The sequence below is a fragment of the Palaemon carinicauda genome, chromosome 1 (assembly GCF_036898095.1).
Source record: "Palaemon carinicauda isolate YSFRI2023 chromosome 1, ASM3689809v2, whole genome shotgun sequence".
In the NCBI taxonomy this organism is placed as follows: Eukaryota; Metazoa; Arthropoda; class Malacostraca; order Decapoda; family Palaemonidae; genus Palaemon; species Palaemon carinicauda.
Window position 1 is genome coordinate 252,740,932 of NC_090725.1, and position 13,549 is coordinate 252,754,480.

General features: G+C 38.3%; 1 protein-coding gene across 4 annotated transcripts in view; it reads right to left on the reverse strand.

Annotated features, from left to right (window-relative positions):
* The window catches only part of bchs (WD repeat and FYVE domain containing 3 bchs), a 748,678-nt gene that overhangs the window by 78,316 nt on the left and 656,813 nt on the right, over window positions 1-13,549 (reverse strand). For all 4 annotated transcript variants that reach the window (XM_068389148.1, XM_068389155.1, XM_068389143.1 and 1 more), the window contains one exon: window positions 4,553-4,713. In XM_068389148.1, coding sequence (XP_068245249.1) covers window positions 4,553-4,713 — 161 coding nt within the window. The remainder of the gene's footprint in view (window positions 1-4,552; window positions 4,714-13,549) is intronic.

Sequence of the window (13,549 nt, forward strand, 5' to 3'; positions counted from 1 at the left end):
TCAATCTGCATTTCATTCTATTCTTTTAATACCAGTACCAGAATCAAGAATGATTAACAAGTAAAAAAGGAGCAGAATAATGGAAACTACTAGCTTCCATTATTCATGCCAATTAATTTACAATAAGTAGCAAACTAAACTTCTCTAGCTTGTTTGTCTGGTTAAGAAACATTTCCTGGAGGTGTGGATACATGGAGCACAGCAGAAGCTTACATCTGCTTCTTCCGAGGTTGGCCTCAGGCTTTCCCCTTCTTGATCCAATAGAAGAGTCTCTCTTCTGCTCAGTCTCATGCCCCAAGCCTCAAGTTCCTTCTCCACTGGAGGTTCTGCAGGTTGCCGCTTGTGAGTGTCAACCCCGCGTGGTATTCCTTGGGGAGTACGCATGCTGAGCTTGCTCAGTGAGAGAATCCTTGCTTTCCTGCCCGTTTAAAGCCGATCCTACATGGACTTATTAGTCTCAGCGAACCTTGCTCGAGTAGAAACCGCTGAGCGCATGCCCAAGGCGATTACTCCTGAAGGGATCTTGTCTGGTTGGTTGGAAAGAACTGTTTGCCACCCTTCGGCTTTTCCTCCACATCCAACACTACTCGCTCGCAGCCTCAAAACACTGAACATGAGGCACATGTTCGTAAGCCTACTACAAATGAACCTCTGGTTAATTCTCCAACTCTTATGAGTGCACACGACGCATATTTACAAGACGCCTTATTCGCAATCTGTGAATCCTCATTAGCTAAACAACTTTTCCCACACGCATGTACAAGCTCTAAAAGCTTCTCCTGCTCAGCAACAAGTGCATATGACTTTCAGGGACCCTTCTAGACAGTTCAACGCCAAGAATAACCCTTTTAGACAACCCTTTCAAATCAAAAGGCCTCAAGGGAGGGGAGGAAAAGCTGCTAAATGAAGATAGCATCCATGCTAGGAGGGGGCATTCCCTTTGCAGCTCCACCTGGACGACAAGATATACCAGTTTCAAGTGCTTTGCTTTGGCCTGTCATCACCACAAGTGTTCACAAGGGTGTTCATTCTAATTTTTGCCTGAACACATGCAAACAGCTTCCGATATCTGGACAACCAGTTAATTCTAGCAAACTCGGTGGAGACCCTTTTCCTACACCGAGACATGATTCTTAAGTTTTGCTATGATCTGGGGGTCGTGGTGAACTTCGAGAAGTCATCCCAGATGCTGAAACAAGACCTGGAATACTTAGGAATGCAAATAAACACCCGATTTGGGAAGATATTTCCATTTCAAAGCAGAATCAAAAGTTTTTTTTTAAGTGGCTTGGCCTTCTCTATTGTGAGGCTCACTACAAGTGCACCAATGGCAATGCCTGTTGGAGCACCTGACATCCTTGGAGCGCATAGTCCCCAACGGTTGTCTTTGCATTTAGTCACTTCAGTGGCAGCTTTAGAACCTGTGGTCTCAGAACAGGGATCCTTCAGAACCATTCATTCCAGAGTAGAGTTAAAACTTGAGTTGGTGGATGCAAGACTCCAACCTTCTCAAAAGGGGTAGATCTTTTTCCTACAGCAGATTTGATGCTCTTCCCAGATGCATCAAAAGAAGGGTGGCGGGCGTCAGCTGCAATATGGCCTCGCGGCTGTGGTCTGACTCAGATTGGCAATGTCACATAAACCTCCTGCAGATGAAGGCAACCTTTCTAACTCTTCAACATTTTCAACAGCTTCTTTCAGGTCACTTGGTAGTGTTGATGAGCGACAACACAACTGTAGTGGTAAACTCAAACAAACAAGGAGGTACTTTTTCATGGTAGAGCTGTCGAGATTCTGCGATGGACAGAAGACATACATATCTCCCTTTCAGCCTACTTCATTCCCAGCTGAAAGAACATCTTTGTGAACAATCTGAGAAGGGGGACTTGGTCAGTTGGGTTCGAGTGGTCTTTGGACCTTCGAATAGCGACCAAAGTCCTGACATGTGGGGTTCACTGCTAATAGACCTGTTCGCAACATCTCTTAATCGGAAACTGCCAATGTACTGCTCGCCAGTACTGGATCTACAGACAGCATCCCAGAATACATTCTCGCATCTTTGAGTCAACCTAGATGTCTACGAGTTCCCTTATGGCAGCTTGCAAAGTGGTACCTGGACCTTCTGCTGATGCAGTGGGAAGTTCCGAGGGAGCCACCAACCTAACATGACCTAAGTCAACCAAGTGAAGATCTATCACAAGGTAATAGCATCCTTACGGCTTCTTGCCTGGAGGTTATCCACTATCTCTTCACTCTGGATACCTCAGGATTGATTGACTGATTGATTTAGAGTTTTCTGGTATCTTGACTTTTAAAGTCATTTGTGCTGATATCATTTGTTATGAATACAAAATAAAAGGAAATTCCATTTAAAACAATAAAAGCAAAGAGGTCCATATAAAAGACCTGATCAAATAAATCTAAAAATACCGCTAGCATAATATGATATATCATGTCTAAGAATCTTGGCAAGGATGAACCTGCCATCCTCACCTCAAGCCTCAAACAGACATCTATTTCTCAAGGTGCTAAAATTGGGGCATTTGGTCACCAAATGCCTCACTGTCTGGGGTACCAAACAGCCGGTGCAATATGGCTAGTGTTGGTCAGTCATCAAAAAACCTTTGTCAAGGGTCCTCTATCGCAGACTATCAGGCGAAGTGGGTGATCTTTTGCAGTTGGTGTTATAGAAAGGGTGTCTCTCCACTCTGAGCCACTATAGCCCTTATTACTGATTTTATTTTGTATCTTTGAGAGGAAAAACTCTGCTCAGTCAGCAGTGAAAGGCTGTTGCTCAGCCTTTTAAGTCAGTTCTTCAGACTGGAAGGAGTTAATATTTCCTCTTCAGCAAAACTATCTATGTTCATACAAAGCTTCTCGTTATCTTGCCCTCTGTCAAAAGTGAAATGCCCTCCTTTGAACATAGGTAAAGTCTTGTGATCCCTGAAAGAAGCTACTTATAAACCGTTGAATCGTATCAGACTGTGACTTGACTCTTTAACACAGTCTTTCTCCCTGCCTTGGCCTCTGCAAAGAGGGACAGCAAGTTGTATGGTCTCTCCTATGGCATTGCCCATTCAAGGGGATGGGGACAGGTTACACTCAGCTTCGTCCCTGAATTTATCGCTAATACTAAAAATCAGGCTGTAGTGAACATAAGGTTTTGGCCCTTACAGATTACAAGTCTACAGGAGGTAACCGAGGATACTGATCAACTGTTACTACAGTATGTCCTGTGAAAATACCAGAGGAGCTCATCCACATAGCAAACATCTGCTTGTCAGCATGGGCAGGGTCAAAAGGAGGACAACTAAAAAACACGGTTTCCCCTGGATTGGGCAGATCATTGACCGTGCCCTCAATCCTTCTAGTCACCAGTGAAGACGACTCCCGTTTCATGACGTCAGGGATATCAACACGTCTCTGGCGTTCAAAACAAACTTTTTTTAGGCACAGATGTTATAAACAGGTATGCAGAAGTGTCAAACAACCTTCACCACCCATTACCTACAAGACATGACACATAGGAAGGTCCCTAGGTACATTCTCTCTACGCCCTGTGGTGGTCACTCAGCAAGTGGTCTAGCCACCTTAGCTCCCTTACAGGACTATTAGCAGTCAGTTGAGGGCAGAGGTTACTGTATTAGCCTGGAATGAAGGTAAAAGAATGAGTGGCCTTTTTTTTCCATCTTCCCCTCTCTTGGGGTACAGCATCCACGGTCCTGCTTGCTGGCTCCTATCAACTGTAGGTAAGCCCCATTTTGAAAGTTGCTTGAATATATACTGTACTGTATGTAAGATTACATATATACTGTACTGTATGTAAGATTACATATATACTGTACTGTATGTAAGATTACATATATACTGTACTGTATGTAAGATTACATATTCCGTTGCATTCCGTATCTCTTGGGGATGGGGAGTTGGGTTGTCAATGTCTCAAGTGTGTATAACCATAAACCTATTGTTTATACATATCCTAGTGTAGGTGTGCTTCCCATATCAAAAGTGGTATCTGTAGTGAATGTGAGGGTGGACCGAACTTACCCCACTACTCTGGTAACTACTGGGAGGTTGTTAACACCTTGTTAAAGATTTTATGAGCATTTATGCCAACTCATGCTGAAGCTTTTCCTATGTAAAGGACTTCAAGTTTGTATAGTTAGGAAAAATAAAAATCCCTTCCAGATTTGTCATATTCTGTAAAGAAAATATAAAAAAATTTCTATACATATATTATAAAAAAATCCATACAAATCACAAACATAACAGCTGATTATGACTACTGCTCATAATCATACTTCAAAGAAAACATGCTGGCTTAAAGGGCGTAAACTAGGTAAGAAGGTGAAGCACCTTTTTTGAGATATTGTCATGGATAATCTCAGAATGGTTTAACTGGATCATATATGTCAAAATATTCATTGGACCAATAAAAAACTTTCAAGCTACATTATTGTAGTATATGTTTATACCGACATTAAGATATCAAAAAACATTATTTTTTTATATATTATTATTCAAGCATGCCAACATGTAGAACACTTACCTCTTCACTTGTACTGATTTTCTTTGAATCTGCTGATACTACAGTGTATGTTTCAAGATCCACCACATTTTCAGCATCCCCCTCTATTTTATCACTTTCCTCAATGTCACTTTCTCCTTCTTCAGATAAGCTGCTTTCACTCACACTCTTGGTCAGTAAAGCTGTAAAGAATACAGTGATGTATGCACCTTTTGTCAAAATACTTAGATACATTAAGATAATATTTTTCTAAAAATTATCATTTTAATACTTACCTGGGATTCATGTGCCATTTAGTTAAAGAATAAAAATCTTGACTATAATAATAAACAAAATAAAAATTTTTGTCCTAATGTATGCAAAACCCTTCCTTCCCTCAGAAAAAGAGGTGAAAAGGCAAGTAAACAGTCTCCTTTCTCACCTAGTGCTATTCTGATTAATTTTTGTATACAGTAGTACAGAAAAGCATATATACACAAAAAATTATACCAGCAGTAAGGGAGGAAGCAGGTGGGAACTTACACCTGAGATTCATATGCTGAATACCATATTACAGATGTTTTATGCTTGTCAGTATTGAAGGGCCTCTAGTAAAATCCCACCGATTTTTCAGAATTGGGATGTGGTTTGTCATATTTAAAAAGTTCCATTTTTAAATCTATGAAGAACTTTTCTCTAATAGATTTAACAGCTAAATGCATAATAAATAGCAAACATTATCTTTCAAGGTGGGCAGTGGTATCCTAAGATGATTCTGTCTATCTTTGCATTCATTCAAAGCTATATTTTAAGACTAAGAGTCAGTTACAATCTTTTACATCTCATTAGAAATAGTTGTAAGTATTCTATCAGAGAATAACTGTCCTAGTTCAGTTAGAGATGTTCAATATATTTTGAAGAAACTACAGACATTACAAGTAGTGTCCCTGATTTGCTAGGTGGGATCAAAATTCCAATTTGTCCTCTGTCCAAAAAAACCAGTCATATCTAGTTAAAAGCTTGGTCACAAAAACTTAACGATCATTGGATCCAAATCATATAAAAACAATAAAAGTTAAGGTTATAGATATTAGGAGTAAACCTTCATCTCTCAATTTTTGCAGAAATGCTTCTTTGGAAATATTTTTTTATTGGCAGTCCAACAATGCACCAGTTTGGGGTTTGGTGGACATCATCTCGAAGAATCTTGGATTTCTATATCAGGATTATTGAGCTCTTAAGGTCCTTTAGCGGCTGCTGGCACTGCCATCCTTTAAATGTTTTGCATTCAATTAAGTTTTAGATTTCTTTTTTCTATACAATATTTCAAATATTGTTAGAAAATCAATCTGGAATTCCATATTTTAAACTGTCTTTTAAATGGTTTCCATTAAAATCAGACCAACTGAGACTAAAATTATCATTAATTTAAAAATTATTCTCTTCTTAACTTATCTCTTTGGAGTGTGGGAGTCAGAAATATGAATATCAAGGGAGATTCATACATAAAAAAAAATAAAATTGATAGCAAAATTGTTACAGGTATTTCTATACACACCTGAAGTTTTATGCATGCTCACCCTCCTCCCCACTGACTTGTGATGTCAATGAATAGGGAATACTTTTGACTTCAAAACTAAATGTGCTACTAATGGCACTCCTTACCACTAACCACTAGATGGTTTTATTACACTAGTAGGATCATGTATATTTTGAATTAAAGAAAAAGGAAAAATTTTTAATAAGCTTTGGGGTAAACATAGATAAACCAAGCTTCTGGTGAAGAGGCAATATGAATATCACTGGAGGTTCATAGAAATAAATTTTATCATCAAAATTCCAATCGTTTCAGAAGACTTATTTCTAGTCTTCTCAGTCTACCTTCAATACCTCTCAGGCTGTTTTATCTAACACCAATGGCATCACTTCAACAGCAATATTCTTAAGCTGTTATTACTGTCCATCAGGATACTTTTAAAGGATAAAAAATTTAAAGAAGCAAAACAAGGGAGGTTTTGGTTCTTGTTCATTTTGGGGAAACCAAAATAAGGTACCCAAAAAGTGAAGACATTCTGGTCAGGGTTGCCTTAATCATTAAAAAAATGGACCTTCTTTTGTTGAAAACACAGGATAAAGTAATCTAGAAAGATTTAGTCTAGTTATGGAAAAACAAATCTGTAATCCAAGACAAGTTCTTCCACCATATAATTATCAAAAAGGGAGATTAACTAACCCAATGAGTAAAGCTTGACTCTTTGAACTGGTCCAATTAAATAAAAAAAAAATATATTATCTATGATAAAGATAATTAATGAAGTAAAAATATATTGTAAATATGAGATAATGATAATTTATGAGATAAAAATATGTGATGAATAGAAATTTAAATCTTAACTATAAAACCTACGTTTAAAATTTTTAAATCACATATACAGTACAGAAATTCTCTTACCAAAACACATATCTCTTTTAAAAAACATCACAATTACTAGAAATATGTTGTATGGTTAAAACAGTATCACACACTGCACCTGAGAACTTCACTAGGTGTGCCCAATAAAAAATCCATGCACCATTTTTGTATGACCAATATGCAACCTTGTTAAAATTACTTGGGTCCTTTCATTTTGTTCTGAAGATTCCCATGAGAAACGATTTGTTTTATTTGTTTTAACTATCACTGTCAGATTCTTTATTCCAGTGAGTTTGCCATTTTGGTTCTATGAAATGCTTTAAGAGGGTTATATAATCTTTCATGGTAGTTTAATGGTTTATTTTGGTAAATCTATTAATGATTTAGTAGCAGCGTCTGCTTTTTCATAACCAAAAACTCCAATATAAGCAGGAATCCAACATATTTCAATTTTCACCCCTTGGGAATAGAATTTGTTAAGGAGGTCTTCAATTTTCGCTACCAGTTGGTTCTTATGAGTGTAACCCTTTAGGGCCTCCATGGCACTTCTTAAATTCGTATAAGTGACCAACTTATGAGTCACCATGTCTTCCATTGTTTTGATACTGTCTATTGCTAATATAATTGCAGATAGTTCGGATGTAAATACTGATGCTTCACTGGGTAATGAAAGCTGACTAATTTTGTCTGAGGATACTGTAGGACAGTTAGCACCCATTGAAGATTTAGAGCCATCAGTATATATAGCATAATGAAGTCCTTTCCCTTGAATATGTTAAAAGGTATGTTAGTTATGGTGATTCAAAGTCGTCATCATCACCATCTCCCACACCTATTGACCCAAAGGGCCTTAATTAGATTTAGCCAGTCATCTCTATCTTGAGCTTTTAAATCAATACTTCTCCATTCATCATCATCTATTTCCCACTTCATAGTTTTCAGCCATGTAGGCCTGGGTCTTCCAACTCTTCTAGTGCCTTGTGGAGCCCAGTTGAGAGTTTGTTGAACTAATCTCTCTTGGGGAGTGCGAGGAGTGCGAGGAGCATGCCCAAACCATCTCCATCTACCCCTCACCATGATCTCATCCCCAGATGGCACTTGAGTAATCTCTCTTATAGTTTTGATGGGTATATACTATATTTATTTGATAAATAAAAAATATGAATGAATATTTTTGCTTTCTTTATGGTTCAAGGTGGAGGAATGAGATATAAATAAGTCTCACTCTGATGTTTGTAAACTGTAATAGCCTATTTTCTCTTATTGGGAGTGGTGTTTCATGATTGTTTATATCACTGGTTAAAGAGCTCATTTATTGGAAAATTGGTGGATAGGATCTTCAATGCACTTCGCATAGTTAAAAAATCTCGATATAGGGACATGGTGGTTTCAAAATCTATAGGCACTAATGTAGTCTTAGACCTTGAGTATGCTTTTGATCTAAAGACTTTAAAGTAGTTTCAGATCATGATCCATATATTGGGCTAGCATAATCTATTCTCGATTGATTGATTTGAAGTTCTCTGGCATCCTGACATCGAAGGTCATTGACGCCAATATCGTTTATTATAAATAAAGATTAAAAGAATATTCAATTAAAACCAGAAAAGTAAATATGTTATAAAAGTTAAATTAAGAAGACCTGCTTCTGATATAAATTTAAAAATGCCACTAACATTATACGAAACAACATGTCCAAGGATCTTGACAAGGATGAACCTGCCTTCTTCACCCCGAGCCTCAAACATATCTATTTCTTTTTGTGCTATAAATGGGGCATTCAGTCAACAAATACCTCACTGTCAAAGGTATTGTACCGTCGTCACAATATGGTTGGTGTTGCTCAGCCAGCAGAAACACGTGTCATCCGAGTATTACCAATGCGGAGACGACAAAGAGTATTCTCCCACTTTCGGGGCATCCCATTATATCTCCAAGGGGATATAACAATCGTAATTTCTCTCATCTTATTTTCGGCTAAACTATCCCAATGCTGTTGCCAATTGTTATAAATAAAATTCTTAATTGCTGGTAAAAAATCATTACAAAGAATGGGATACCTTCTAGTGGCAACTCGGCTGCAGCACCCCTTGCCAGTGAATCTGCCTCTTCATTTCCAGACACACCTACGTGTGCCGGAACCCAGCAAAATCTTACTGTTATACCTTTCAGGCCAATGATTAAAAGCAACTATAAAATCTTTAAAACTAAAGGGTTACTAGCATTAAAACCTTCTAAAGCTTGAAGGACACTTCTTGAATCACTAAAAATGGTAAAATTGCCCTCCTCTTTCAACGCTATTTTCTCAATAGCAGTTAGTATGCCATATAATTCAGCAGTAAATATGGAAGATATATACTCCAAATTCAATGCCAGCATCAGATTTGGAGCCATCAGTATATATATATAAAAGTTGATTCCCTATGTTCCTCAATATGTTCCATAAAAAGAGACCTAGCTTCTAATTCAGTCATATTTTTTTCAACACCAATAAAATATTTACAAAAAGATATCTCTAAAAATTTCCATGGAGGGGTTGATGATATCTTAAATGGAAGCACCTTACCTTTAATTATATCAAGACTGTTTAATAATTGTTTTACCAGAAATCCTTAAGGTTGAGGAGATTTTGGGTGCAACTCGAAGTATGATGAGTGCCTTACAAGGCTTGCAGTCTGAAATGCCAAAGAGTTACAGAGTCTTTGTAACCTAAACCAATACCGAATAATGTTAAACATTCGGTAATGGTCTAAAGGTAACTCCAGCATCAACAAGGAGACTTGGGATAGGTGAGGTTCTAAACGCTCCTGTGGACATTATACCAGCATGCTGTATTGAATCTAATATCTTTAAACGTCTTGGGGTGGCTGAGGAGTATATTTCACACCAATTACTAATTTTGGAAAAAATTAAGGCCTTGTATAATTTTAAAATAGTCTTACAGTCTGCCCCCCATGATGTATGGGACAATACTTTTAAAAGATTCAGAGCCTTAGGACATTTAGCTTTTAATGCCTTCAAGTGTGGGACCCAGGTCAACCTACAATAAAATATCAATCCTAAAAATTTAGCTTCCCCTACATATGGGATCCATTGTCCTTTCATGTATATATCCGGGTCTAGATATACTGTACTCCCCAGATACGACAGAAATGGGCAATAGTAGTTTTGCCTGCTGAAAACTTAAACCCATTCATGTCAGCCCACTGAATAATTTTATCAATTACGAGATGTAGTTTTCTCTCAACCATTGCCACTCTAGCTCCAGCAAATGATATGGAGAGATCATCCACAAATAGTGTAGAGAGGATATCCTGGGGAATGACAGAGGATATCCCATTAGTCGCTAGTGCGAATAGGGCTACACTCAGCACGCTACCCTGAGGAACTCCTCCTTCCTGACACTTACTCTCTGATTGATTGATTGATTGATTTAAAGTTTTCAGGCATCCTGACATCTGAGGTCATTGACGCCGGTAACAATTAACTTATGTATACAAAAATAAAAAATAAAATAAAATAAAAAATAAAAGAGTATTCAATTAAAATCATAAAAGTTGAATGTCATAAAAGTTAAATAATTTTCAGAAGACCTGCTTCTGAAATAAATCTAAAAATGCCACTTGCATGGTAGGACACATCATTTCCAAGAATCTTGGCAAGGATGAACCTGCCACCCTCACCTCGAGCCTCAAACAAATATCTATTCCTTAAGTTGTTATAATTGGGGCATTCAGTCAACAAATGCCTCACTGTTAAAGGTACTAAACAGTCGTCACAATACGGTCGCTGTTGGCCCTTCAGCAGAAACTCATGTGTCAACCGAGTGTGACCAATACGGAGACGACAAAGAGACGTCTCCCATTTTCGGGGCATCATATTATACCTCCAAGGATATATGACATTTGTTACCTCTCGCATTTTATTCGCATCTAGGGTATCCCATTGCTGTTGCCATTTATTGCAAACCAATTTCTTGATGTCAGGTAAGAAATCATTACAGGCAATGGGATACCTTCTTGGCAGCAACTCGGATGCAGCATTCTTAGCCAGTGAATCTGCCTTCTCATTCCCACACACACCTACATGTGCTGGAACCCAACAAAATTGAACTGTTATACCTCTCCGTCCAATAATAAAAAGCCATTCTAAAATCTTTAAAACTAGAGGGTTATTAGAATTAAAAACTTCCATAGCTTGAAGGACACTCCTTGCATCACTAAAAATTGTAAAATTACCCTCCTTCTCCAATGCTATTTTCTCAACAGCGGTTAATATGCCATACAGTTCGGCAGTAAATATGGAAGCGGTCAGAGGAAGTGCACCTCTACAATTAAAACTATTACTATGTACCCCAAATCCAACGCCAGCATCAGATTTGGAGCCATCAGTATAGATAAAAGTTGATCCTCTATGTTCTTTAACATGTTCATTAAAAAGAGACCTGGCTTCTAGGTCTGACATATTCTTCTTATCTCCTATAAAATATTTACAAAAAGATATCTCTGGTAACTTCCATGGAGGCGTTGATGATATCTTGAATGGAAGTACCTTACATCTAATTATATCCAGACTGTTTAATAACTGTTTCACCCGAAAGCCATAGGGTTGAGGAGATTTTGGGTGCATTTCAAAGTATGTTGGGTGCCTTACAAGGCTTGCAGTCTGGAAGGCTAAAGAATTAGGGAGTCTTTGCAATCTAAACCAATACCGAAGGATAGAAGACATCCGGTAAAGGTCTAGTGGTAACTCTCCAGCATCAACAAGGAGACTTGGGATAGGTGATGTTCTGAATGCTCCCGTGGACAATCTAATACCTGCATGATGTATTGAATCTAATATTTTCAACCGGCTTGGGGTGGCTGAAGAGTATACCTCACAACCATAACTAATTTTGGAAAAAATCAAGGCCTTGTATAATTTTAAAATAGTATTGCGGTCTGCCCCCCATGATGTATGGGACAATACTTTTAAAATATTCAGAGCTTCAACACATTTTGCTTTTAGTGCTTTTAGGTGAGAAACCCATGTAAGTCTACAGTCAAATATCAAACCTAAAAATTTGGTTTCCGATACACATGGTATCCGTTGACCTTTAATGTATATATCCGGGTCTGGATGTGCTCCCCGTATACGACAGAAATGTACAATAGTAGTTTTACTTGTTGAGAACTTAAATCCATTCATATCGGCCCACTGGATAATTTTGTCAATTGAGAGCTGTAGTTTTCTCTCAACCGTTGCCATTCTGGCTCCAGCAAATGATATTGAGAGATCATCCACAAATAATGTTGGGAGAACATCCTGGGGAATGGCTGAGGATATCCCATTAATTGCTAGTGCAAAAAGGGTTACACTCAGCACACTTCCCTGAGGAACTCCTTCTTCCTGGCACTTACTCTCTGATAAAGCTTCCCCAACTCTCACTTGAAAAACTCTATGTGAAAGAAATGCCTGAATAAATAGTGGCAGCTCTCCTCTCAATCCGATTTCATGAATGGTTTTAAGTATACCATATCTCCATGTGGTATCATATGCCTTTTCAAGGTCAAAAAATACTGTAACATGGTGCTGTTTGGAAGCAAAGGCTTCACAAATAGAAGACTCAAGTCGTATCAACACATCAGTCGTTGAGTGCATTTTTCGGAATCCACATTGAATCGGTGATAAAATACCTTTCTTTTCAAGGTACCATATCAGCCTTGCATTGACCATCTTCTCCATGATTTTACATAAACAAGATGTCAATGCAATAGGACGATAGTTTGCTGCTAAAAACTTGTCTTTACCGGGTTTTAAAAAGGCTAAAATAATGGCTAGTTCCCAAACACTTGGGTAACTATGATCATGCCATATTCTATTAATAATGCTTAAAATAAATAGCTTTGTATTAAAATGTGCATGTTTAATCATTGCATATGGAATTCCATCGGGTCCAGGGGCTGTATCGTTGCAATGAGCAAGTGCGGAATCAAATTCTCTTTCAGTGAAAGGAGAATTATAACTCTTTTCTCTTCTTGTTCCAAAATCTAAAATTTTCTTTTCTTCAACGCTCCTATACTGGTGACCAGGGGCTCCTACACACTTGCTGGATACATTTGAAAAATGACTAGCCAGGGCATTGCTAACATCATTTGCTTCAGTTACATACTGACCATTCACCTTCAACACTGGTGGTGGGTTGGGGGTGAATTTGCCAGCTATCTTTTTTACTTTCCTCCACACAGAAGATGGTGGTGTTCTACTGTTAATGGAGGAAACAAAAGACATCCATGACTGGCGCCTTGCTTCTTTCATGGCACGACGGAACTGTGCTCTACATTTCTTGTACATAATTAAATTCTCATCGGTTCGGAGTCTACGCAATCGTGTTAGAGATCTTCTTGTGGCTCTGTGGAGGGCAGTTAGTTCTGAAGACCACCACGGGACTGGTCGTCGTTTGAATAACCCTGTTGTTTTGGGAATTGAATTGACTCCTGCTGTATGGAGAGTTCCATTCAGTAAGTCTATGGCATCATCGATATTTTCAACCTGTTCAGCATCCCCCTCAATTTCGCTTAGCTCACGAAACTTTTCCCAGTCCGCCTTGTCAAGATTCCATCGTGGCGATCTCTGTAAAGGTGGAC